We start from the raw sequence: 26,144 nt of genomic DNA, 5'->3' as shown, positions 1-26,144 counted from the left end.
TGTGTTGTTGTTGAGTGTCGGTGCTGTCTAGAGCTCGGCAGAGTAACCGTGTAATACTCTTCCATATCAGTAGGTAGCAGCAGGCAGCTAATTGCTTTGTAGATGTGGGAAACAGCAGGAGGCAGTGTGCAGGTAAAAAAAAAGGTGTCTAACGCTTAAACCAAAAATAAACAAAAGGTACCCCTAAGAAAAGGCATTGAAGCTTAGGGAAGGCTATGCAGAACGAAACTAAAACTGAACTGGCTACAAAGTAAACAAAAACAGAATGCTGGACGACAGCAAAGACTTACTGTGGAGCAAAGACAGTGTACATCCGAACATGACATGACAATCAACAATGTCCCCACAAAAAAGGATAAAAACTACTGCAATATTCTTGATTGCTAAAACAAAGTAGATGTGGGGAATATCGCTCAAAGGAAGACATGAAACTGCTACAGGAAAATACCAAATAAAGAGAAAAAACCACCAAAATAGGAGCGCAAGACAAGAAGTAAAACACTACACAGAGGAAAACAGCAAAAAAGTCCAAATAAGTGTGACAGGTGGTGACAGTACACCTACTTTGAGACAAGAGCTATAGTGATGCATGCTTGGTTATGCTTTAAAGTCATATCCAACAATTGCGCCAACGACTTTTTACTGTCAACTGAGTTTCGTTTTTTTAATGATTTCTGCTGGTGGTGTGCCTTTGCATTTTTTCAACGCAAAAAATGTGCCTTGGCTCAAAAAAGGTTGAAAAACACTGATCTAGACCACAACAAAGTATTTTAAATGTAGATTAAAGTCATCATAGGTCCCGTTTAAGGCAAGTCTATTGATTAAAAGACAGTCAAACAACAAATACATCAGTATTTACAGTAGCAACGTTAATGTGCTAGAATGCTTAAATTTTTGCTTACCTCTAACACTGGCCCGGCACCTAAGATTATCTGCTCCACTCCACTGGCAAAACCTTTCTGGCTGAGAGCGGTCAGATGATGGATAAGAAAGTTTGTGCTTTGCGTCTTGCCAGAGCCACTTTCCCCAGATATCACAATGCACTGATTCGTCTGTCTCTGCAGCATGGCATGGTAAGCAACATCAGCCACTGCGTAGATGTGAGGCTCCAAGTCTCCCAGTGAGTGATTGTCATACATCTTCACATATTTGGGATTGTAAATAGGCAGGAACTTGAAGGGGTTAATAACGATGAGGATGCTCCCGACGTAGGTGTAGATTTTCTCCTGGCGGAAGCGTGAGCGCAGGTTGTCCAGCAGCGAGCGCTCATTGAGCTCCGGCAGGCAGCATAGATCAGCGTGGTCACCTTGGGATTCGGGTTGCGGCAGTAGTCCACGTTCCACCATGCGCCTGCGCTCCTCCGTGACCTGCAGCCACATCTGTAGGCTGCCACCGTAATGAATGGAACCGTCCAGGTTCTTCAGCCGTAAAAGGAAGCGGTAATCCTCGCCTCCAGATGCCGAGCGATGCTCCAGAGCCACACGGGGCCAGAGCAGCATCCTCTGCACAGGGCAGTCGCTGGGGGTGAGGATCCATTCTTCTCCACCAAACTCTTTCACCTCTGCCAGGACATAACACTTGGTACGGTCCAGCCGGAGGCGATCGATGACATGTTCGATGGTCTCAGCAGCTGAGGTGGTCTTTCGGGCACTGATCGGGCAGTAGATTGTGCCTTCCGCCAGGGCGCCCGGGTAGACGCGCACGGTGAAATCTGAATCCTCAAAGCGCTGCCGCCGTCCCAGAGTGCCCATGCCGCCAACGCCATCGCGAACACTCATGGCGGAGCAGGAGTGCCCATTAGCAGCTGTCAGGCACCTCCTTCACTGGGCTGTAGAGGCCACCGACATCAAGACATCACCACTGTAAAAGACAGAAGAAGCATGTCACAACTTTCATTTCTGCAAACACAGAGCGCTTAAAGGGGAACATTATCACCAGACCTATGTAAGCGTCAATATATACCTTGATGTTGCAGAAAAAAGACCATATATTTTTTTAACCGATTTCCGAACTCTAAATGGGTGAATTTTGGCGAATTAAACGCCTTTTTATTATTCGCTCTCGGAACGATGACGTCACGTTGTGACGTCACATCGGGAAGCAATCCGCCATTTTCTCACTTTCGTCGGTGTGTTGTCGGAGGGTGTAACAACACGGACAGGGACGGATTCAAGTTGCACCAGTGGCCCAAAGATGCGAAAGTGGCAAGAAATTGGACGAAATTTGTTCAAAATACGAGGCTGTGGGGAAAGCCGACGAAATGGTCAGTCGTTTGTTCCGCACACTTTACCGACGAAAGCTATGCTACGACAGAGATGGCAAGAATGTGTGGATATCCTGCGACACTCAAAGCAGATGCTGACATCAACTCCAAAACTGGACAGATCAGCTTTCAGGAAAAGAGAGCGGATGAGGGTATGTCTACAGAATATATTAATTGATGAAAACTTTATTCATTACTCGCGGTATGGTACACCTGAGTGCTGAAATCGTGGAAAAATATATGTTCTTAGCGCGCCTGAAATGGGCTGTCTGCACTCTCAAAGTGCATGTTGTTGCCAAATGTATTTCATATGCTGTAAACCTAGTTCATAGTTGTTAGTTTTCTTTAATGCCAAACAAACACATACCAATCGTTGGTTAGAAGGCGATCGCCGAATTCGTACTCGCTTTCTCCCGTGTCGCTGGCTGTCATGTCGTTTTCGTCGGTTTCGCTTGCATACGGTTCAAACCGATATGGCTCAATAGCTTCAGTTTCTTCTTCAATTTCGTTTTCGCTACCTGCCTCCACACTACAACCATCCGTTTCAATACATGCGTAATCTGTTGAATCGCTTAAGCCGCTGAAATCAGAGTCTGAATCCGAGCTAATGTCGCTATACCTTGCTGTTCGTTCCGCCATGTTTGTTTGTATTGGCATCACTGTGTGACGTCACAGGAAAATGGACGGGTGTATATAACGATGGTTAAAATCAGGCACTTTGAAGCTTTTTTTAGGGATATTGCGTGATGGGTAAAATTTTGAAAAAAAATTCGAAAAATAAAATACCGTATTTTCCGCACCATAAGGCGCCCTGGGTTATAAGCCGCGCCTTCAATGAACGGCATATTTCAAAACTTTGTCCACCTATAAGCTGCCCCGTGTTGTAAGCCGCATCTAACTGCGCTAAAGGAATGTCAAAAAAACAGTCAGATAGGTCAGTCAAACTTTAATAATATATTAAAAACCAGCGTTCTAACAACTCTGTTCACTCCCAAAATGTACGCAAATGTGCAATCACAAACATAGTAAAATTCAAAATAGTGCAGAGCAATAGCAACATAATGTTGCTCGAACGTTAATGTCACAACACACAAAATAAACATAACGCTCACTTTCTGAAGTTATTCTTCATTCATAAATCCCTCGAATTCTTCTCCTTCGGTGTCCGAATTGAAAAGTTGGGCGAATGTGGGATCCAAAATGGCCGGCTCCGTCTCGTCGAAGTAATCGGAGTCAGTGTCGCTGTTGTCCAGCAGTTCTGTGAATCCTGCCTTCCGGAAAGCTCGGACCACAGTTGTGACCGAAATATCTGCCCAGGCATTTACGATCCACTGGCAGATAGTGGCGTATGTCGTCTGGCGCTGTCTCCCTGTCTTGGTGAACGTCACGTGTGTTCGCCTTCTGTCATCCACTGTTCCCAGGCAGTTAGCAGTCTAGCTTCGAATGCCCTGTTGACACCAATATCTAGCGGCTGGAGGTCTTTTGTCAATCCACCCGGAATGACGGCGAGTATTGAATTAAGCGCGTAAGCGTGTCTCTTAATGTGATGTTATGAGCTAGCAAATATAACAACTACACTACCCAGCATGCAACGATAGTGACGAGCATGCGCGGTAGCCCTGAGAAGCGTTGTTGTATGCTGGCAGTTAGAATGTGGTTATGAGCACGCTGTGAGTAAACGTTGAGAACTCAGTTAACACGCCTCGTCTGCATTATTTATAATTAGACAGACAACACACTTAATAGGAGCCATTTTGGGGTCTTTACATAAACACACAAATGGAAATGAAACGTCACATATCCCAGCATGCACCGCGCGCTTCTTCTTCTTCTACGGGGAAAAAAGATGGCGGCTGTTTACCGTAGTTGCGAGACCGAAACTTTATGAAAATTAATATTAATATTAACCCATATATAAGGCGTACCGGATTATAAGGCGCACTGTCAGCTTTTGAGAAAATTTGTGGTTTTTAGGTGCGCCTTATAGTGCGGAAAATACGGTAAGCCACTGGGAACTGATTTTTAATGGTTTTAACCCTTCTGAAATTGTGATAATGTTCCCCTTTAAGCCACCAACAATCTGAAATTTGACCGATTATGACCGAAAGATTGCATAGCTATTACGTAACGCGCCATCCAGCCAAACGGTTTTGCTGGAGCGCGGCATGCATACTCATAGAGGATAAACGACAAGTCATCAGGATCTACAGGATTATCATTAACACACATCCTCGCTCCCGAGTGCATGCATAAGCTCCACTAAACACCGAGACGAGCAGCTGCCGTCCTCTTTTAGCGAGCACACAATCACGCCATTCAAAACTTTCCTCAGAGAAAATACTCTGCTGCACACTACACAACTAAAGCACAAACACATGTTCCATATACCGGTAAGTAATCATGATCAATTTAAATTGACACATCATTTAAAAAACAGTAAAAGTCTTGAAATGTAAAACAGACGTTTGGCAGGATGTCTTTTCAACAGTATCAACTGAAATAAGAGGTTGCTAGTTAAATACTTACAGATTATACAACCCCTAAAACTAACATCAATAAAGCTCAGGCATCTTATTAAAATGCATTCAGTAGGATGTTTGTCACACTTTCCATTGACTTTAAAACAACAACAACAAAATGAAGACAGGAAATGGAACAGGGTCATGCAGGGTACAAATATTGTGGCCCATAAAAATCTTGCCCCATGGCGGGTTATTTCCTGGTGTCCCTAGTCTGACCTCATGTCGTTTGTCACCTTTGCGACTTCGAAATGGCCATGACTCATACGAACGCAACCTGAGCGGCATCTTTTCCAGCCTCACATTAAAAGCAACGCTCAATCTATCTGCAGGTACAAGACAGAATCCATGTAGCTATAACCTGAAGGGCAAGTGTGCCCGTGTGCCGCCTGGAACAGATGGTCAGTTTGGTGCTTAAAGGATGGGGGGTGGGGTTAGGCTTGGGGTCATGCTGGCAGTCTCTGTGTTAACCATCACATGAGGAAAATTGACTAATGGGCATCTTATTCAGCAAGACCCCTATCAATCACTGCACACCTTTTAAAAACGACAAAATGACAATAAAAAAAATGACCTGCCAGATTGTGGCATTTCTATTCCTACTGTAGAAGCACTTGCATTCAGAGGAGGTGCTACATCCTGTTTAGATTCCAGTTTCACGCATTTAGAACCCAAAATGGGGATTGTTACAATCATGGTTTGATTGTCAAAGATGTTTGGCAATGTAATCTGTGATTCTTCTACCTGGTACTTAAGGCTTGTGGTCATGCTGGTAGCCTCTGTGTTAACCACCACCTGAGAAAAAATTACTAATGGGCATCTTCTTCAGTAAGACCCCTGTCAATCACTGTACTGTACGTGAGTATTCTACTGTGAATTTTAGACAATTCTGGAAGACATATTCCTCAAACTGAATGGTCTTATGGTAGATAATCACTGCACACTTTTTAAAAACGACTTACTGTACGCGAGTATTCTACTGTGAATTTAAGACAATTCTGGAAGACATAGTCCTCAAACTGAATGGTCTTATGGTAGATAATCACTGCACACTTTTTAAAAACGACTTACTGTACGTGAGTATTCTACTGTGAATTTAAGACATGTCTGGAAGACATAGTCCTCAAACTGAATAGTCTTATGGTAGATAATCACTGCACACTTTTTAAAAACGACTTACTGTATGCGAGTATTCTACTGTGAATTTAAGACAATTCTGGAAGACATAGTCCTCAAACTGAATGGTCTTATGGTAGATAATCACTGCACACCTTTTAAAAACAACTTACTGTACGTGAGTATTCTACTGTGAATTTAAGACATGTCTGGAAGACATAGTCCTCAAACTGAATAGTCTTATGGTAGATAATCACTGCAAACTTTTTAAAAACAACTTACTGTACGCGAGTATTCTACTGTGAATTTAAGACAATTCTGGAAGACATAGTCCTCAAACTGAATAGTCTTATGGTAGATAATCACTGCACACTTTTTAAAAACAACTTACTGTACGCGAGTATTCTACTGTGAATTTAAGACAATTCTGGAAGACATAGTCCTCAAACTGAATGGTCTTATGGTAGATAATCACTGCACACCTTTTAAAAACAACTTACCGTACTGTACGCGAGTATTCTACTGTGAATTTAAGACAAGTCTGGAAGACATAGTACTCAAACTGAATAGTCTTATGGTAGATAATCACTGCACACTTTTTAAAAACGACTTACTGTACTCGCTTGAGTTTTTTTTTTTCAGTGAATCTAAGACAATTCTGGAAGACAAAGTCCTCAAACTGAATGGTCTTATGGTAGATAATCACTGCACACCTTTTAAAAACAACTTACTGTATGCGAGTATTCTACTTTGAATTTAAGACATGTCTGGAAGACATAGTCCTCAAACTGAATAGTCTTATGGTAGATAATCACTGCACACTTTTTAAAAACGACTTACTGTATGCGAGTATTCTACCGTGAATTTAAGACAATTCTGGAAGACATAGTCCTCAAACTGAATGGTCTTATGGTAGATAATCACTGCACACCATTTTAAAAACAACTTTACGCGAGTATTCTACTGTGAATTTAAGACATGTCTGGAAGACATAGTCCTCAAACTGAATAGTCTTATGGTAGATAAATGCATTTTCAATGTAAAATTCAGTCACAATAATTATTCAAAAACATAATCAATGTGACTTATTGCTAGTTTGTGGGAGAAAAAAAAAGTGATCCAGACAACTAGTAGTGTATGCACATGCGGAACACAGACATAGTCATATACTGCATAAAATAATCAATATATTTGTACTTTGCACCAATCTAGTATAGTCTTACTTGTATATAATGTTGATAGGTGACTGGTATATATGTCTTGCTGTAAAGCAGGGGTAGGAGACCTATGGCTCGAGAGCCAGATGTGGCTCTTTTGATGACTGCAACTGGCTCTCAGATAAATCTTAGCTGACATTGTTTAAAACGATAAGTAATGAATAATTCCGCTGGTAATCACAGTGTTAAAAATAACCACGTATCAACCAGACTACAAAGCCATCAGCAAAACCATGCAGCACCAGAAGTCGCAATAATGGTAAGAAGTATTTTATTTATTATTGGTTACCTTCAGAATAACAATGCTATTAAAAAGAATAAAATACTTATTATACTCTAAAAATGTTGGTCTTACTTAATAATGCACGCATTTAGTTGTATTCAGTGTTAAAATATTATATAGCTCTCACGGAAATACATTTTAAAATATCTGGCTTTCACGGCTCTCTCAGCCAAAAAGGTTCCCGACCCCTGCTGTAAAGTATGCACCTAGAGTACTTGCTTGTTTAGTGATTGTATACTTGTCTATTTGTTGTATGTTTAGAGAGCTAACAACTGCCGAAGACAAATTCCTTGTATATGCAAGTATACTTGGCCAAATAAACCTGATTCTGAGTCTGATCATTCTTTTATAGTTATTAATAAAACCAGTAGATACAGTACCGTATTACAGTCCTTTATAGGATTTCTCAGGCTTTTTTTAATGATTGTCACAGACTAAAATGCCTGATTTCGCTGCAGCTTTTTCAAAAAGTTGTGCAATGTTGTGATGTTTTGGTGCCTATTTTTTATAAATAACATTTTGTTACCAATTTGTTATCAATTTGTACAGGGTTCTTTTTAACTATATGTGGTCACTTTAGGTCATTAGTGTCGGAGCTTTTATATTAGTTGGGAGTTGGGTCTCCATTTTACAACCAGGAGGGATTCCCATCTCAGTGAGTCACTGTTAGGGATGTAACGATATAAACATGTTACATCATGGTTATGGTGACCAAAATTATCCCAGCTATTATTATAGTGGTATTGTCGAAAGTGCTCAAAAAGTACATATACACACACTGAAACCTTTTGACTAAGTTTTTTTTAAATAACTAAAATAAATAAATAGACACTGTCAGAAAATCAACTATTTTGCATGTTTTGTGTATCTTGTGCGTCACTTATAGTGTTTTAGTCTTAGTATTTTATCTGTTTGAACGCACTGTAAAAACACCTCCGTCTCGAATTCCACTGAGTCTAGAACGATCACAAGTTAAACCTAAAAGTTGTGCACAACCATATATCTTTGTTGCTCAGACAGCAGTGTATATAAATTTAGATTGGGGTATGTTGTTTCTGAATAGTGAAACGCATTAATGTCTCTTGTTTTCATGTTAGCATTTAAGCTAGCGAGCTGGCGTCTGTCACTGTGAGTTTATCAAATTGCGCTTATCAATCACAGTTTTTGATAACTTTAATTTATAACAGCAGTATTAACAGTCTGGAGTTTTACAGTGGTTAGCAATATTACCGTTTATTGTTACATCCCATATAGCAAGACAAGAAAACATACTGTTGCCTGATTTAACATTTCTGTGTCCTTTACAAGAACACACTTTATCGGTTTACAGGCCTCACGTCCGTGGTCCGTGTTCCATCTCCTGGCATTTTACACATTTTGTTGTTGTTTTTTTACAGGTGTGCTTTTAATTTGAAGGCCTGACTTTACTGGCCACTGGTTGAAGTATGTCAGCGTTGTCCGAGTGTTGCCGCGAGTTACAGTTGCCTACCTTTGTTTACGTTCCAACTGGGGCTGTTAAACAATTAATATATTTAATTGCAATTAATCCCAGTTCGTTCATAGTTACGTGAAAATTAATTGCAAAATAATCACAGATAGATATAATATTTCATTATTAATAAGTGTACCCTAGACTAGACCTGGGCAAATTAAGGCCGGGGGTCGCATTTGGCCCATTAAACTTTTCAATCTGGCCAGCCGAACATTCTCAAATAATTTTCCTAGATCTTTAAGATGGAAACTGTAGATGTCATTACGATGTGCAGTGATGTTTTCAAATTACCATAAGTCTTGAACTATACAAAGTATTTCAATGGTTGGAATCTGTGCTTTTGCATGATATACTAGTTACTATGGTAATCTAATTAGTTACTATGGTAATCTAAGTCACGGCAGCTCAGACGAGGCACCAAGCACTGTGGGTGGGGAGCATTTCCACAGAGTGTTTCCAGAGCGGCCAGCCTGAAATGCGGGTGTCAGAGACTGACGTGGAAGGAGATTTTTACAACAAAGTTCTAAAGCTTAGTGATACATCAGATATATCAGTTGGTGATGGGGTTATTTTACCCTTCGCGTTCATATTTCGCTGTTGCGTTTCGCTTGATTGTAAAATATGTCGATTGAGAGGGGGTGTGACGTTCATATGTTGTCAATATTTAGTGTTTTATCGTTCATAGTTAATATTGTAAATCCATCCATCCATTCATCCATTTTCTACCGCGTATTCCCTTCGGGGTTGCGGGGGGCGCTGTAGCCTATCTCAGCTACAATCGGGCGGAAGGCGGGGTACACCCTGGACAAGTCGCCATCTCATCGCAGGGCCAACACAGATAGACAGACAACATTCACACTCACATTCACACACGAGGGCCAATTTAGTGTTGCCAATCAACCTATCCCCAGGTGCATGTCTTTAGAGGTGGGAGGAAGCCGGAGTACCCGGAGGGAACCCACGCAGTCACGGGGAGAACATGCAAACTCCACACAGAAAGATCCCGAGCCTGGGATTGAACTCCAGACTACTCAGCACCTTCGTATTGTGAGGCAGACGCACTAACCCCTCTTCCACCGTGCTGTATATTGTAAATCCCACATTCTTTATTTTCATGTACATTCTAGGTGTCTCATTCAGTAAAAAAAAACCTTAAAATTCCATTCCGTTTTTTAAGGCGGTCTGTCATAACATGTTTAGCATTCAATCAGACATTATTGTGAGGTGTTGTATTAGTGTTCCTAAAAATCAGATATACCGGCCCCCAGACACATTTTTTTCTCTAAATTTGGCCCCCCCAAAATATTTGCCCAGGCCTGCCCTAGACAGATCATTTTCAAGTTGTTAATACTAAGATAGGATGGCATTTTATTGTCATTGCACTTAAAAAGCAAAACGAAATTACATTTTCTAAATGTCCATCACTGGACAATTAGTTTGTTTTAATGTCTTTTAAACATTATGCTTTTTTGAAGATAGACATAAACACGCTTTTAATAACAATAAAAAACATTACCTGCAGTGCGTTGGTGTCTTGCTAGATTTTGTATTTTGTAGGATTACAGAATATGTATTCCTGCTGTAGGAGCATTTGCATTCAGAGGAGGCGCTACACTCCACACTAAATGTGTATTGTAACGATCATGCTTTGATTGTCAGAGATGTTTGGTAATGTACTGTTGAACACTATGGATGGGTACCAAAACCTTGTTCCATAATGGCACTGGTGCCAACGTAAACGGTAGTAACCAGACCGAAAAAAGAAGGAGCTATCAATGTATCGTTCCGGTGCTAAGTGAATGCAGACGGAGCCCCCTGCAACATGTGCTTGGCGGGGATATTTTGCAACTAACGTCTTGTAAGTAATGTAACATCCAGACAGAAGGACACAAAGTACGAGTTCTTTTTAAACTTTTCATTCCTACTTTAACGTGCCAACAGCAGCCCTCATAACACTACTGGCGCCACAGAGCTAGCCAATCAACATTACAACCCAAGCAAGTTCTTTATCAGATGTATTGCTGCAATAAATATTACAATTTGTTATGGGTTTTATTTCTTATTTTTAAATGTATTACTTAATTATCATAGTATCTATATATCCATTCATCCATTTTCTACCGCTTGTCCCTTTCGGGGTCGCGGGGGGTGCTGGAGCCTTTATAAATCAAGTAAATTACGAACCTGTTTTAGTTGAATGTCACAAAATTCCATTAAACTTACATCTCAAAAAATGTGCATGCATACCTTTTTCTTTTTTTTTTAAATACTGGTTTAGGCACAGTTTAAAGGGGAACTGCACTTTTTTGGGAAATTTGCCTATCATTCATAATCCTAATGTAAGACAAGAACACATGTTTTTTTATGCATTCTAAATAGTAAATAAATGCGATCAAAAGTCTGCTTACAATGGAGCATATCAGAGTCGCTCTATTTTGTCTATAAAGCCCTTAAAACCATTCAAACTCCTGCATTATCGTTTTATAACCACACTGTGTGTGTGTATATATATATATATATATATATATATATATATATATATATATATATATATATATATATATATATATATATATATATATAAATTATATATATATATGTAATGTAGTAACAGGCACATTTATAATAACATGTAATATTTACATATTTTGATAATTTTAAGCACATGTGTTGTCTTGTCTTTCATAATGATTGTGAAATATAGGCAAAATTCCAAAACAAAAATGCAGTTCCCCTTTAAGCTCAGGATACTGGTTTTAAAGAACCGATTCGGTCCTGGTATCGGTTAAAACAGGGGTGCCCACACTTTTTCTGCAGGCGAGCTTTTCAATTGACCAAGTCGAGGGGAATCTACCTCATTCATATATATAATTTATATTTATTTATGATAGAGACATTTTTTGTTAACAAGCTAAAGGTGTTTAATGATAATACAAGGATGTTTAACACATATAGATTCATTTATTTCATGAAAACAATATTGTAAGTTGGTGTATTACCTGATACTGATGACTATGATTGATTGATATGATTAGAATCAGACAGTAGTGCTAATAACGTCCGCATTTTCCAATGGAGGAGAAAAAAAGTCCTCCTTTCTGTCCAATACCACATGAAAGTGGTTGGTTTTTGGCATCTTATTTGTCCAGGTTCCATACTGATTTTTATACAGTTTACAATAAATAAATTTGCGGCAAACTCCGTAGCTTGCAAGCCTGTGCACACCAGCTTTCTGAGACCCTTATTTTGTTAGCGCAGGCAGGATGAAGCAGCGCTTTTATTGTGAAGATAGGAACTGTGCAGTCGGTAGGGATGATACTCGAAACCGGTTTTCCCGGTTGTTCGATAAGAAAAGAACCCAGTCCTCGGACTCGAATCCCTTTTTGAGAACCGGTACCCGTTATCGAGACCACTATAGTAAAGAAAAAGAGTTGGTTCTTTATTCGAATCCCTGGGAACGAATCCCGTCCCGACCAGAAATACCCTTTGAGACATCACAAGAAATGACGTCACGTAGCTCAGTCATTAGGCGCAGATAGGGAAAGCAGGAAAAACAATGGACCGGAAAAAGCGCTCCAAGGTGTAATAAAGTTCAAAACAAAAAGGTATAATCCAATTAATAACTTTACTGAGAGATTTGAGCCGGGTACAAACACATGACCAACACTTTTACGACCAACCGGAAACATAGCAACCAGGCTAGCAACACACCTCCTTTACGGCAGCTGTCGCAACGTTCTTAAAGCAACCGCAGCACATACATATATATACACAACATATATGACATGATCTCCCTTTTTTAACTTTTGTTTTTCTTTCCTTGTAAACAAAACAAAATCACACTGTATATGTGTTGTCTGTCTAATTATAAATAATGCAGACGAGGCGTGTTGGCTCAGTTCTTGACGTTTACTTTCACAGCGTGCTCATAACCTCATTCTTAGCTGCCGGGTGGCGACATGCAACAACACTTTTCGGGGCTACTGCGCATGCTCGTCACTCCCGTTGCATGCTGGGTAGTGTAGTAGTGTAGTTGTTATATTCCCTAGCTCATAAAATCACATCTTTCCCCCTATAAAGAAATAATGTTAACTCAATAAAGTGTATTTCTTTTTTTAGCTTTAACTTTTCATTTTTTAGCATTGTAACCACATTTGCAAACAACTTTTCTCTTCATAGAATTTTCTTTCAATAAAGAAATAAAGTGCAAACATGTCAAAGCAGTTATGTCAAATAGCAGTTATTTTATTTTTTTAGGGGGGTAACAGTCAATATTTATTTATTTATTAGATTTTATTTTTTTCTTATATAATAAAAGTGAGCTTTTGTTAAACCAAATATTGTGGGGGTTTTTTCCATATACAACAACCTATCTGGACTCGATAAGAGAATCGATAAGGAATCGTTTCGATAAGAGGATTCAATAATAGGCTCGAACTCGATAATTTCTTATCAAACATCATCCCTAGCAGTCGGTCTTTAGAGTTTTGACGGCAGGTACGACGCGAGAGTCTGTTGAAATAAAAAAAGTGTTGCTTGCCTTCCTGTCGGTCATTTTTTCTTCCTTTATTATGTCAATAATGTCAATCAAGTGACGAAAGTGACGTCTTGGTGAAGATTGATGATCGCTAATTTTTAGGTCTATTTTTCTAATGCCTAGCTGGCGATCGATTGACACACCCTCCACGATCGACCAGTAGTTAAATTGTAAACAATACCCATCTCTAACATTGTTGTGAATTAATTTTTTTAGTTCCTGCTTAGAGAACAGCAAGAAGTAGTGAAACATTGAACAGTTTAGAGAAGGTCAGATTATTTCACCTGTAAATCGTAAGTGACTGTCATTTTTTTCTCTTGAGTTTATTTTTTTTCAGTCTGAGATGATACATTTAAACAAAGAGAACAACAATCCTTTGTGGTGAGCTTTACATTGCATTAAAAAACATCTTCACATAATACAAGCTCTGTCTGACATTTGACTGACAATCGCTAAAAAAGGTGATCTAAAATCATTCATATCATGTTGTTTTTCTCGTCCTTTTCTCAGGCTAAAGCTCAGTATATAATCCCTGCTAAATTGTGACACACCATGGATGTAATTATTGATTTTACTATTGATTCCGGTCAGTCCAAATACGGTACCACACACAATAGAGAGCGCAAAAAAAAAACGATTAAATGGAAATAATTCCCAAGTTTATGAAATTAAGGAAGTGACAAAGAAGATCTGGCTCAGATGGAGGAAACACCCCTTAAAATTCCCACAGATCCAGTTACACAAACTGAGCAGATAGCCTCTAGGAGTCAAACTCAAGCAATCGGACCTAAAATCTGTTTGAAAGAAACATTGTCCAAAACATAGCAGAACTGCCTCTGGCATGAGTAACCTCCACTGTAAAGAAAGCCATGAAGTCATACTTCAAACAAAGATTTTTTTTTCTGCTTTGAGGCTTTTTAAAGTTAAAGTTAGGTGTTGATGCTATCAGGGGAATTTATCTGTTTTGAGATACGAGGCTTTACAAGCCCCAAGAATCGTAAAGCCCCACACCTAAATGTATGAATTCAATAGGGCTTGGTCGAAACATGTAATCTATATAAAAAAAATGCATTCAATAAAAATATATTTTTTAGTTGGAAGAAACCGTAAGTTACAAAGCCAGGTTGATTGCATGAACAAAGGCACTCGCTGGGAGACACGCAAACAGTCAGTATCAAGTTGTGTTGTGCCATTTTGCTTTATTACTGTTGATTCTCTGCATGGAGTGAGAAGAGAGAGTAAAAATTGAGTGCTCCAGTGAGCAAACATATTGTGGATAAAACAGGAAAAGTCACCTTGACGGTATTAAAGTTAAAGTACCACTGATAGTCACACACACACTGAGTGTGTTCCACCCTCTGGGAGGTGAGGGGAGCGGTGAGCAGCAGAGGTGGCTGCGCTCGGGAATCATTTTGGTGATTTAACACCCAATTCCAACCTTTGATGCTGAGTGCCAAGCAGGGAGGTAATGGGTCCCATCTTTATAGTCTTTGGTATGACTCGGCCGGGGTTTGAACTCACAACCTGCCGATCTCAGGGCGGACACTCTAACCACAAGGCCACTTGGCAGTGTGGATGATTTTTGGATTTTTAAAAACTGACCTGGTCCTTAGCCGCGCTCACCTCTTTTCTTTTCAAACCTTGACCGTTCCCTATTCAGATGTATGGAAACAACAGGTAGGAACTTAAGTGCAGGACAGTATACCTAAAATAAATAACTAAAAATAATAAATGTGCTACTTTAAAATAACAATTTGGTCTAATAATATTTAAACAATAGCTACCGCATTAACATAAATTCCTTTCCATACATAAATAAGAATACCAGACCCAAATAAATGTTACAACCGCATACTTGCCAACCTTGAGACCTCCGATTTCGGGAGGTGGTGGTGGGGGGCTGGGGGTGTATATATATATATATATATATATATATATATATATATATATATATATATATATATATATATATATATATAAATAAGAGAAATACTTGAATTTCAGTGTTCATTTATTTACACATATATACACACACTCACACACACATAACACTCATCTACTCATTGTTGAGTTAAGGGTTGAATTGTCCACCCTTGTTCTATTCTCTCTGTCACTATTTTTCTAACCATGCTGAACACCCTCTCTGATGATGCATTCTGCTTCGTCTCCTTGTTGTGTGCACAGTTGTGCACTGCACTCTCTAAAAGACGTATATGTTATTGTCACATATGCATGTACAGTAGATGGCAGTATTGTCCTGTTTAAGAGTGTCACAACATTGCTGTTTACGGCAGACGAACTGCTTTACGGTAGATGAAAACGTGACTGCTGTTATGTGTTGTTGTTTATAATATTTTTCTTCTGGTCCTTATTTTCAATATGTCATTAAAAAAAAAATCAATAGTCATCGATATCGACCAATATAAAATACTTGAAATCGTGATACAGTTGTCAGCCATATCGCCCAGCCCTAGGAATGGATATGTATTATGGTTTTGATTGATTGATGGATTGAAACTTTTATTAGTAGAATGCACAGTGAAGTACATATTCCGTACAATTGACCACTAAATGGTAACACCAGAATAAGTTTTTCAACTTGTTTAAGTCGAGGTCCATTGATTCATGATACAGATATATACTATTTTCATAATACAGTCATCACACAAGATAATCATCACAGTATATAAATTGAATTATTTACATTATTTACAATCCGGGGTGTTAAGTTTGGTTGGAATCAACACTTCAGTCATCAACAATTGCATCATCAGTGAAATTGACATTGGAACAGTGTAGGTCTGACTTGGTAGGATATGTACAGCAAGTATTGGACACAGAGAGAGAGATCAGAAATTATAAGAAAAAGTGACTACATTTGATTGTTTACATTTGATTATTTACAATCCGAGGAGGTATGATGAGGAAGGGAGGGTGTTAGTTTAGGGTTGAAGTTGCCTGGAGGTGTTCTTTTAGTGCGGTTTTGAAGGAGGATAGAGATGCCCTTTCTTTTACACCTGTTAGGAGTGCATTCCACATTGATGTGGCATAGAAAGAGAATGAGTTAAGACCATTGTTAGATCGGAATCTGGGTTTAACGTGGTTAGTGGAGCTCCCCCTGGTGTTGTGGTTATGGCGGTCATTAAGGAAGTAGTTTGACATGTACTTCGGTATCAGGGAGGTGTAGCGGATTTTATAGACAAGGCTCAGTGCAAGTTGTTTTGCTCTGTCCTCCACCCTGAACCAGCCCACTTTGGAGAAGTGGGTAGGAGTGAGGTGTGATCTGGGGTGGAGGTCTAGAAGTAATCTGACTAGCTTGTTCTGGGATGTTTGGAGTCTAGATTTGAGGGTTTTGGACGGGCTAGGGTATCAGGAGGTGCATGCGTAATGAATGGTGTCATATGAAAGGCGTGTGACACAATCGCAAGCTACATCCGTCGTTTGAATGTGGGTTCTTGCTGAAGAACTGGTCATGCTTCATCCAGCTGTGATTACAGAAATAGAAATCACGAGATCAAAAATAATTTTGGTGGTCCTCACAATTACAGATTTCAATTTGAAGGTTTCCTCCCTACAAGTTAAACATCAATGGCAAAAGCCCACCGAAGGATCACGTCTAGGCATTTTCTATAACGTGTGTGCGTGTCAGACTGTGTTGTAATGTAAGGCTGCGGTGGATCTTGCTTGCCAAACCACAGGGAGCATGCATGTTGCACAACAATGTGGGAGCCCAAATGGGAGTCTCTAGGCTTTTTCTGCTACTCTCAAATGTTTTTGTACCGTTTGAACACTACACTGTAGTAAAAAATATTTTACAAAAAAGAAGAACAACTTGCATCTAATGGTAATTATTTTAACATAAACAACAAATATTTATCAAAGAAAATTGAGAATATTTTAGGTAAAGTTGTAACTTTTGCTGACATAAACGTGTGTCTTTAGATTTCTTTACGTGCATGTATTATGTAATATGGAGCTAATTATGGCCGTGCATTAATCAGAAGCAGCTAGACCAGTGATTCTTAACCTGGGTTCGATCGAACCCTAGGGGTTCGGTGAGTCGGCTCAGGGGTTCTGCGGAGGTCAAGACACACCCGACTCATCGTGTAAATAAAAACTTCTCCCTATCGGGGTATTACAGATACGGCAACAGCAGAAGTCAGACTGATTTGCAGGTGTGTAATTTGTTGTGAGTTTATGCACTGTGTTGGTTTTGTTGTTTGAACAAGGTGATGTTCATGTACGGTTCATTTTGTGCACCAGTAAAAAAACATGGTAACACTTTAGTATGGGGAACATATTCAACATTAATTAGTTGCTTATTAACATGCAAAGTAGTAACATATTGGCTCTTAACTAGTCATTATTAAGTACTTATTAATGCCTTATTCGGACTGGCCTTATTATATCCCTAACCTTCAAACCCTGGCCCTAACCCTAACCCTAACCAAAAAACTCTAAATTAAGTATTTGTTACTTAGAATATGTTCCCTCCAAGTGTTACCAAAAACATATAACTTTGTCTTGAATTTGAAAAAAAATAACATTTTATTTTTCACTAAAGAAGGGTTCGGTGAATGTGCATATGAAACTGGTGGGGTTCGGTACCTCCAACAAGGTTAAGAACAACTGAGCTAGGGCCAATATAGCCTCAATGATTTGAAGCATACTGTTTACTACATGTAGTGTACACACACTCCCCTCTATTTTAATAGTTCCACTCTCTTAAAACATCATACCTAAGCCCCCCACTGCTACAAGCAGAGGAAATAGTACTTAGATATGAAACGCGTACAGTTCATAAACTCACAAAACCAACTGTATATTTAGAGCTGTGACATTGAGAATAGGATTTAATTCACATATGGAGCTACACTAAGATCTAAAAAAAAAAAAAAGGTTCACAAACTACTGTATGTACAGTCGTGGTCAAAAGTTTACATACACTTGTAAAGAACATAATGTCATGGCTGTCTTGAGTTTCCAATAATTTCTACAACTCTTATTTTTTTGTGATAGAGTGATTGGAGAACATACTTGTTGGTCACAAAACATTCATGAAGTTTGGTTCTTTTATGAATTTATTATGGGTCTACTGAAAATGTGACCAAATCTGCTGGGTCAAAAGTATACATACAGCAATGTTAATATTTGCTTACATGTCCCTTGGCAAGTTTCACTGCAATAAGGCACTTTTGGTAGCCATCCACAAGCTTCTGGTTGAATTTTTGACCACTCCTCTTGACAAAATTGTTGCAGTTCAGCTAAATGTGTTAGTTTTCTGACATGGACTTGTTTCTTCAGCACTGTCCACACCTTTAAGTCAGGACTTTGGGAAGGCCATTCTAAAACCTTAATTCTAGCCTGATTTAGCCATTCCTTTACCACTTTTGACATGTGTTTGGGGTCATTGTCCTTTTGGAACACCCAACTGCGCCCAAAACCCAACCTTCGGGCTGATGACATTAGGTTGTCCTGAAGAATTTGGAGGTAATCCTCCTTTTTCATTGTCCCATTTACGCTCTGTAAAGCACCAGTTCCATTGGCAACAAAACAGGCCCAGAGCATAATACTACCACCACCGTGCTTGACGGTAGGAGTGGTGTTCCTGGGATTAAAGGCCTCACCTTTTCTCCTCCAAACATATTGCTGGGTATTGTGGCCAAACAGCTCAATTTTTGTTTCATCTGACATCACATGGACAAAGATAAGACCTTCTGGAGGAAAGTTCTATGGTGGTCTGGGGTAGACCGAAGCGCAGACTAAGATGTTAACAGGAAGTATTTCTAAGATATAGATTCATAGGGGTCTGAAGAACATTCAGCTCGTTTCTTGACTGAGCTTCAAATGCTTTACATACAATTTTTCAAAAGGAATTGTAAATTAAATATTTGGTTATATTACTGTACTGTGCAAAAGTCTTAAGACACTGTTCCAGGAAGTAACCATCCACGTTTGGACGGCGAAAACTGTGGCCAAAGTTAAGTTCTTGGCCATTTTTTGGACGACTTTTGGCCCTTCTTAAAAGGTAGTACCTTTCAAGTTTCTACAAAATAACAACAACAACATTAAAGCAAGGTGCTAAACATATCTGATTCGATGACGGTTTTGAGCTTTTAATTTCACTAGCCAAGTTTTAAAAAGTCTACAGCTCAATGCGTACGCAATACTGTTTGTTTATTTAATATATTTACATTGTGCTACAAAATTTAATTTCAGAAAAAAATAAACAAGTGGATGGATAGTGAGGTGAATGCTCTGTAGATGTTGTGCAGAGGAAACTGGAAGCAGCAATCCAAAACTGAAATATATCTCAAATTTGGCAGCAGGTGGACAAATGATTAATTCAAAGAATATTGCCTATCACAAGGGCTGTCTTCCACTAATTGGGTTCACAGTGATGAAACTTGTAGGAAACTTAGTTTATTTGTTGCCATGGAGGCAATGATTAGTGATTTAGAAGCAACTTCACACTGTGGAGGAACGTACACTGGGGAAAACGCACAATCACACCAAGTATATATCTCGAGTTTCTAGTCAAAATATTTAAATAAACCTAATACAAGTCACAATCCCCTGAAGGGTATTTTTTCAATGAGACATAACTTGTTTTCAGGCAATAGATTTAAGTTTAAGCATTACAAGTTTGTTATAAGACACAAAACTTCACAATACTAGTAAATATAGCTAATGATAAGTTTGAATTGCTCATTTCAAGATCCTTTTAAGTTTTTAAAGCTTAACTATAATGTCCTATGTCAATAAATGTTTCCAAGATAATTTTGACTTGTTCCATTGGCAGTTGTTTTTGTTCATTATAAGCAAAAATAACTTGTATTAATTTTGTTCTACTCTTTTTAAGAGGGGCATTTTTTTTTCCAAAGTGTTCTCAACAAAAGAGGAAAAAAAGAGAAAAATCTAAACTTGAAAAAAAACTGAAAAAACTTTAAAAAAATCTAACTTAAAACTTTTGGATGCATGTGCAACACTTAATACCTTTAGCATATCAGTATGTGGAGTTAAATTATGGAATGGATTAAGCAAATAAGTCAAAAAATGCACTACCGTATTTTCCGCACCATTAGCCGCACCTAAAAACCACAAATTTACTCAAAAGCTGACAGTGCGGCTTTTAACCCGGTGCGCTTTATATATGGATAAATATTAAGATTCATTTTCATAAAGTTTCGGTCTCGCAACTTCGGTAAACAGCCGCCATCTTTTTTCCCGGTAGAACAGGAAGCGCTTCTTCTTCTACGCAAGCAACCGCCAAGGTAAGCACCCGCCCCCATAGAACAGGAAGCGCTTCTTCTTCTACTGTAAGCAACCACCCGCCCCGGAAGAAGAAGAAGCGCGCAGTGCATGCTGGGATATGTGACGTTTCATTTCCATTTGTGTGTTTATGTAAAGACCCCAAAATGGCTCCTATTAAGTGTGTTGTCTGTCTAATTATAAATAATGCAGACGAGGCGTGTTAACTGAGTTCTCAACGTTTACTCACAGCGTGCTCATAACCACATTCTAACTGCCAGCACATACAACAACGCTTCTCAGGGCTACCGCGCATGCTCGTCACTATCGTTGCATGCTGGGTAGTGTAGTTGTTATATTTGCTAGCTCATAACATCACATTAAGAGACACGCTTACGCGCTTAATTCAATACTCGCCGTCATTCCGGGTGGATTGACAAAAGACCTCCAGCCGCTAGATATTGGTGTCAACAGGGCATTCGAAGCTAGACTGCTAACTGCGTGGGAACAATGGATGACCGAAGGCGAACACACCTTCACTAAGACAGGCAGACAGCGCCGGACGACATACGCCAACATCTGCCAACATCTGCCAGTGGATCGTAAATGCCTGGGCAGATATTTCGGTCACAACTGTGGTCCGAGCTTTCCGGAAGGCAGGATTCACAGAACTGCTGGACAACAGTGACACTGACTCCGATGACTTCGACGAGACGGAAACGGCCATTTTGGATCCCACATTTGCCCAACTTTTCAATTCGGACACCGAAGACGAAGAATTCGAAGGATTTACGAATGAAGAATAACTTCAGAAAGTGAGCGCTATGTTTATTTTGTGTGTTGTGACATTAACGTTCGAGCAACATTATGTTGCTATTGCTCTGCACTATTTTGAATTTTACTATGTTTGTGATTGCACATTTGCGTACATTTTGGGACAGAGTTGTTAGAACGCTGGTTTTTAATATATTATTAAAGTTTGACTGACCTATCTGACTGTTTTTTTGACATTCCCTTTAGCGCAGCGTAGGCGCGGCTTATAGTCCGGGGCGGCTTATAGGTGGACAAAGTTTTGAAATATGCCATTCATTGAAGGTGCGGCTAATAACCCAGGGCGGCTTATAGTGCGGAAAATACGGTAATATGATCCAATTTAAGGGCTGTTCAAACTTAAAGTGATTGCAAAGTACAAGGAAGAATAATATTGATGACCATCTTAAACTTTATTGAAAATGAGATATCATTCATCTTATATGTGAATTCATTGATGTAAACTGTGTTACAAATTAAGGGATGAATACAGTACAGGTATTACAAGTTGTTATGAAGTGGAAATGGGTAGGATTAAATAAGCTTTGCTTCTTCCTACTCATCATGTTGTAATGAGAAATGAAAATATGTGAAATATGTGATGTATCATGTTGAAATTGTACGATGGAAATAAACCTCAACCAAACCAAGGTACTAGTTACTTCGCTGCTGTGTAAACACACAACACAATACAAGTTCCAAGAACTAAAGGTTCCTGACCATTTGGTAGAAAAAATTGGCTTTTGGCAACCATTAACTAAGTTTTGCAGCATTACAGAAATGTAATGAAAACATCTAAAAAGAATGGCGTATAGTAGTGTGCAGACCCCCACCGATGCTGTGTTAGCGAGCAGGCTACTGGTTTCTTAGAAAATGATTAAACAGATACACATTTTCACAGAACTAAAGAGATTGTATCGCCCAACTGCTTATCGTAGCTGTAAAGTCAATTAAATCGCATAACTTTAAGAGCGGTACACTTCAGAAAAGGTATTCTGTCACACTGGCAAAAGCCCAGCTGGACCACTAACAGTTCACAAGGTCAGCTGATTGATGAGGCAGCACCAATGCATTCAGCTAACACACACACACACACATCCTTACACTTTTGTCTGCACCCAAATGTATCGCTGTGTAACATAACCCCACAGTCTCACAGAAACAGCTCACCTTCAGCCGGGAGGCAACACTGCTGTTTACAGACAGAAGCCTTGACCTTGTCACGCAAAGAGCTACAACTCTAACTTGTACCTTAATATTTAGAGAAAATATTAGGGTACCATTGGAGCTGCAAGAATGGAAGCTGCTGAATCAACTCACCGACAAATCGTTGAATGGAAACATTAGAAACATCATGAGGTTTCCCCTTGATTGCCAAGATACACTATATTGCCAAAAGTATTTGGCCACCTGCCTAGACTCGCATATGAACTTGAAGTGCCATCCCATTCCTAAACCATAGGGTTCAATATGATGTCGGTCCACCTTTTGCAGCTATTACAGCTTCAACTCTTCTGGGAAGGCTGTCCACAAGGTTGCATGTGTGTTTATAGGAATTTTCTACTATTCTTCCAAAAGCGCATTGATGAGGTCACACACTGATGTTGGTTGAGAAGGCCTGGCTCTCAGTCTCCGTTCTAATTCATCCCAAAGGTGTTCTATCGGGTACAGGTTAGGACTCTGTGCAGGCCAGTCAAGTTCATCCACGTCTTTATGGACCTTGCTTTGTGCACTGGTGCACAGTCATGTTGGAAGAGGAGGGGGCCCGCTCCAAACTGTTCCCACAAGGTTGGGAGCATGGAATTGTTTTGGTATCCTGGAGCATTCAAAGTTCCTTTCACTAGAACTAAGGGGCCAAGCCCAACTCCTGGAGCGGGCCCCTTCCTCTTCCAACATGATTGTGCACCGGTGCACAAAGCAAGGTCCATAAAGACATGGATGACAGAGTCTGGTGAGGATGAACTTGACTGGCCTGCACAGAGTCCTGACCGAAACCCGATAGAACACCTTTGGGATGAATTAGAACGGAGACTGAGAGCCAGGCCTTCTCGACCAACATCAGTGTGTGACCTCACCAATGCGCTTTTGGAAGAATGGTAAAAAATTCCTATTAATCCACTCCGCAACCTTGTGGACAGCCTTCCCAGATGAGTTGAAGCTGTAATGAATGCAAAAGGTGGACCGACATCATATTGAACCCCATGGGTTAGGAATGGGATGGCACTTCAAGTTCATATGTGAGTCAAGGCAGGTGGCCAAATACTTTTGGCAATATAGTGCACCTATGGCGGTGGGTGCGTGAGTAGGGACGTGGCTATGGGTGGGGTCAATATGACATCACATTATTTGCTATGATGCATATATTTTCTCTAAAAAGGCGAAAAAAATGTATATATACACTTAAAACAAATCTGTTATTAATTATAGTATTGACATATAATTTTGTTACAAAATAATGTTTTGCTCAATTTTTCAATTGTTGCTGTTTATTGTACAATCTAATTTGAAAAAAAAAAAAAATTCTAGACATTTGTCAAATCCTTTTAGTTTCGGAGTGAAACACGGAGACAGACAGACATGTGTGCACGGAGGAAATACATGTTGGAAATTGGCACGCTGTTAGCACAAGATTGGCAATAAAAGTTAAAAAAGAGCGATGTATTGGAAAATACAATACATTATATTACTTTATTTAGTTTTCACTTCAGTTTAGTTTTTTTTAATTATATAGCGTTTAAAAACAACCCCAGCTGGCCAAAGTGCTGTTCAGACATAAGAAAAGGGGCACATAGTGTCACATTTACATGGTAACACAGAAGGATCAATAAAATACAGTAGTAAAATAGACCTTAAAAGAAGTGCAGAATATATCACCTAAAATACTCAAATGTAATAAATAAATACATTTAAAAAAAAAAGTTTCACAAAAAAAACAACTAATTTTTAAGATGTGCCGGCTAATATGCTGCCATGGCCCACCGCCACAATCAAATACGTTAAGGGGAAACCACCACAAAATGGGGAGGAAACAAGTTAATCATTACTGATTATTGTTTGGAATTTTAAGTTAAAGTTAAGTTAAAGTACCGATGATTGTCACACACACACACACTAGGTGTGGTGAAATGTGTCCTCTGCATTTGACCCATCCCCTTGTTCACCCCCTGGGAGGTGAGGGGAGCAGTGGGCAGCAGCGATGCCGCGCCCGGGAATCATTTTTGGTGATTTAACCCCCAATTCAAACCTTCCATTTAGTTAAATTTGCACCAGTAGAAAGAAAAGTTCAAGTTGCCATTACGATTACAAATTGATCTGTCAAAAGTATGTGGTTGACAAGGTTAGTTCCTTCTCAGACTACATGTACAATTGAATGTAACATGAGGATATGGCGGAGAAGCCTGCTCTAACTTTTCCCTGTATGTAGCTTCATAGGATTGGCCAGGTTTGGCACTAATTCTTGAAAATCAAAAACAGTGAGTGCAAAAAGTAAATGTTTTAGTCAGATTCTTCAATATTTTGCTTTTAGGATGTTTGATGTTTGGATGTTGATACACTGTCTTGCCAAAAAAAAAAAAGTCACATGCCGATATTTTGTTGGTCTGCATATATCTTTGGTTACAGCAGGCATTAACTGTAGCCTCTTTCCACAAGCCTCTACAAGGCAAGTTTATATAATACCCTGAAATTGTACACAAGGCAATTTAAAGTGCTTTGCAGAAAATAAAAATAATCATAAAAATAAGCATTATTCAAATTACAAACATACATTCAAATTTAAATTATTGTAGATAAAATACATTCAGTTGTCATATGCACAATTAAAATAAAGTCCTTTCAGTCTGGATTTGAACAATGCCAATGTTGAAGCCTGTCTCTCATCTTTAAGAAGACTATTACAGAGATCTACTTTACTGAAAAAACTTTTATTTTAAAGTATATTCTCTGAGCAACAGGAAGCCAGTGCAGTGACCCGAGCACAATGTGTCTGGTCATATTTCCTGGTTCTAGTCAGTATTCGAGCAGCAGCATTTTGGATGTACTGCAGCAGCTTTACAGCTGGTTTAGAGAGCCCAGTGAGCAGGCCATTGCAGTAGTCTAACCCAGTGGTTCTCAACCTTTTTTCAGTGATGTACCCCCTGTGAACATTTTTTTAATTCAAGTACCCCCTAATCAGAGCAAAGCATTTTTGGTTGAAAAAAAGAGATAAAGAAGTAAAATACTATGTCTTCAGTTTCTGATTTATTAAATTGTATAAGAGTCCAAAATATTGCTCATTTGTAGTGGTCTTTCTTGAACTATTTGGAAAAAAAGATATAAAAATAACTAAAAACTTGTTGAAAAATAAACAAGTGATTCAATTATAAATGAAGATTTCTACACATAGAAGTAATCATCAACTTAAAGTGCCCTCTTTGGGGATTGTAATAAAGATCCATCTGGATTCATGAACTTAATTCTAAACATTTCTTCACAAAAAAAGAAATCTTTAACATCAATATTTATGGAACATGTCCACAAAAAATCTAGCTGTCAACACTGAATATTGCATTGTTGCATTGTAATGAATGGAATAGCCTACTTGATTTGATGTTCAGTTTATGAACTTACATTCATATTTTGTTGAACTTTGTTCAATAAATATATAAAGGATTTTTG

General features: G+C 39.1%; 1 protein-coding gene across 7 annotated transcripts in view; it reads right to left on the bottom strand.

Moving 5' to 3' along the window:
• The window catches only part of myo9aa (myosin IXAa), a 256,934-nt gene that overhangs the window by 189,255 nt on the left and 41,535 nt on the right, over window positions 1-26,144 (bottom strand). For all 7 annotated transcript variants that reach the window (XM_061974888.2, XM_061974889.2, XM_061974893.2 and 4 more), the window contains exon 2: window positions 903-1,860. In XM_061974888.2, coding sequence (XP_061830872.2) covers window positions 903-1,778 — 876 coding nt within the window. In that variant the 5' untranslated portion in view covers window positions 1,779-1,860. The remainder of the gene's footprint in view (window positions 1-902; window positions 1,861-26,144) is intronic.

The sequence above is a fragment of the Nerophis lumbriciformis genome, linkage group LG15, assembly GCF_033978685.3.
Source record: "Nerophis lumbriciformis linkage group LG15, RoL_Nlum_v2.1, whole genome shotgun sequence".
Taxonomy (NCBI): Eukaryota; Metazoa; Chordata; class Actinopteri; order Syngnathiformes; family Syngnathidae; genus Nerophis; species Nerophis lumbriciformis.
Note: the sequence above shows the minus strand (reverse complement) of the source record. Positions and strands in the feature narration are given on the sequence as shown.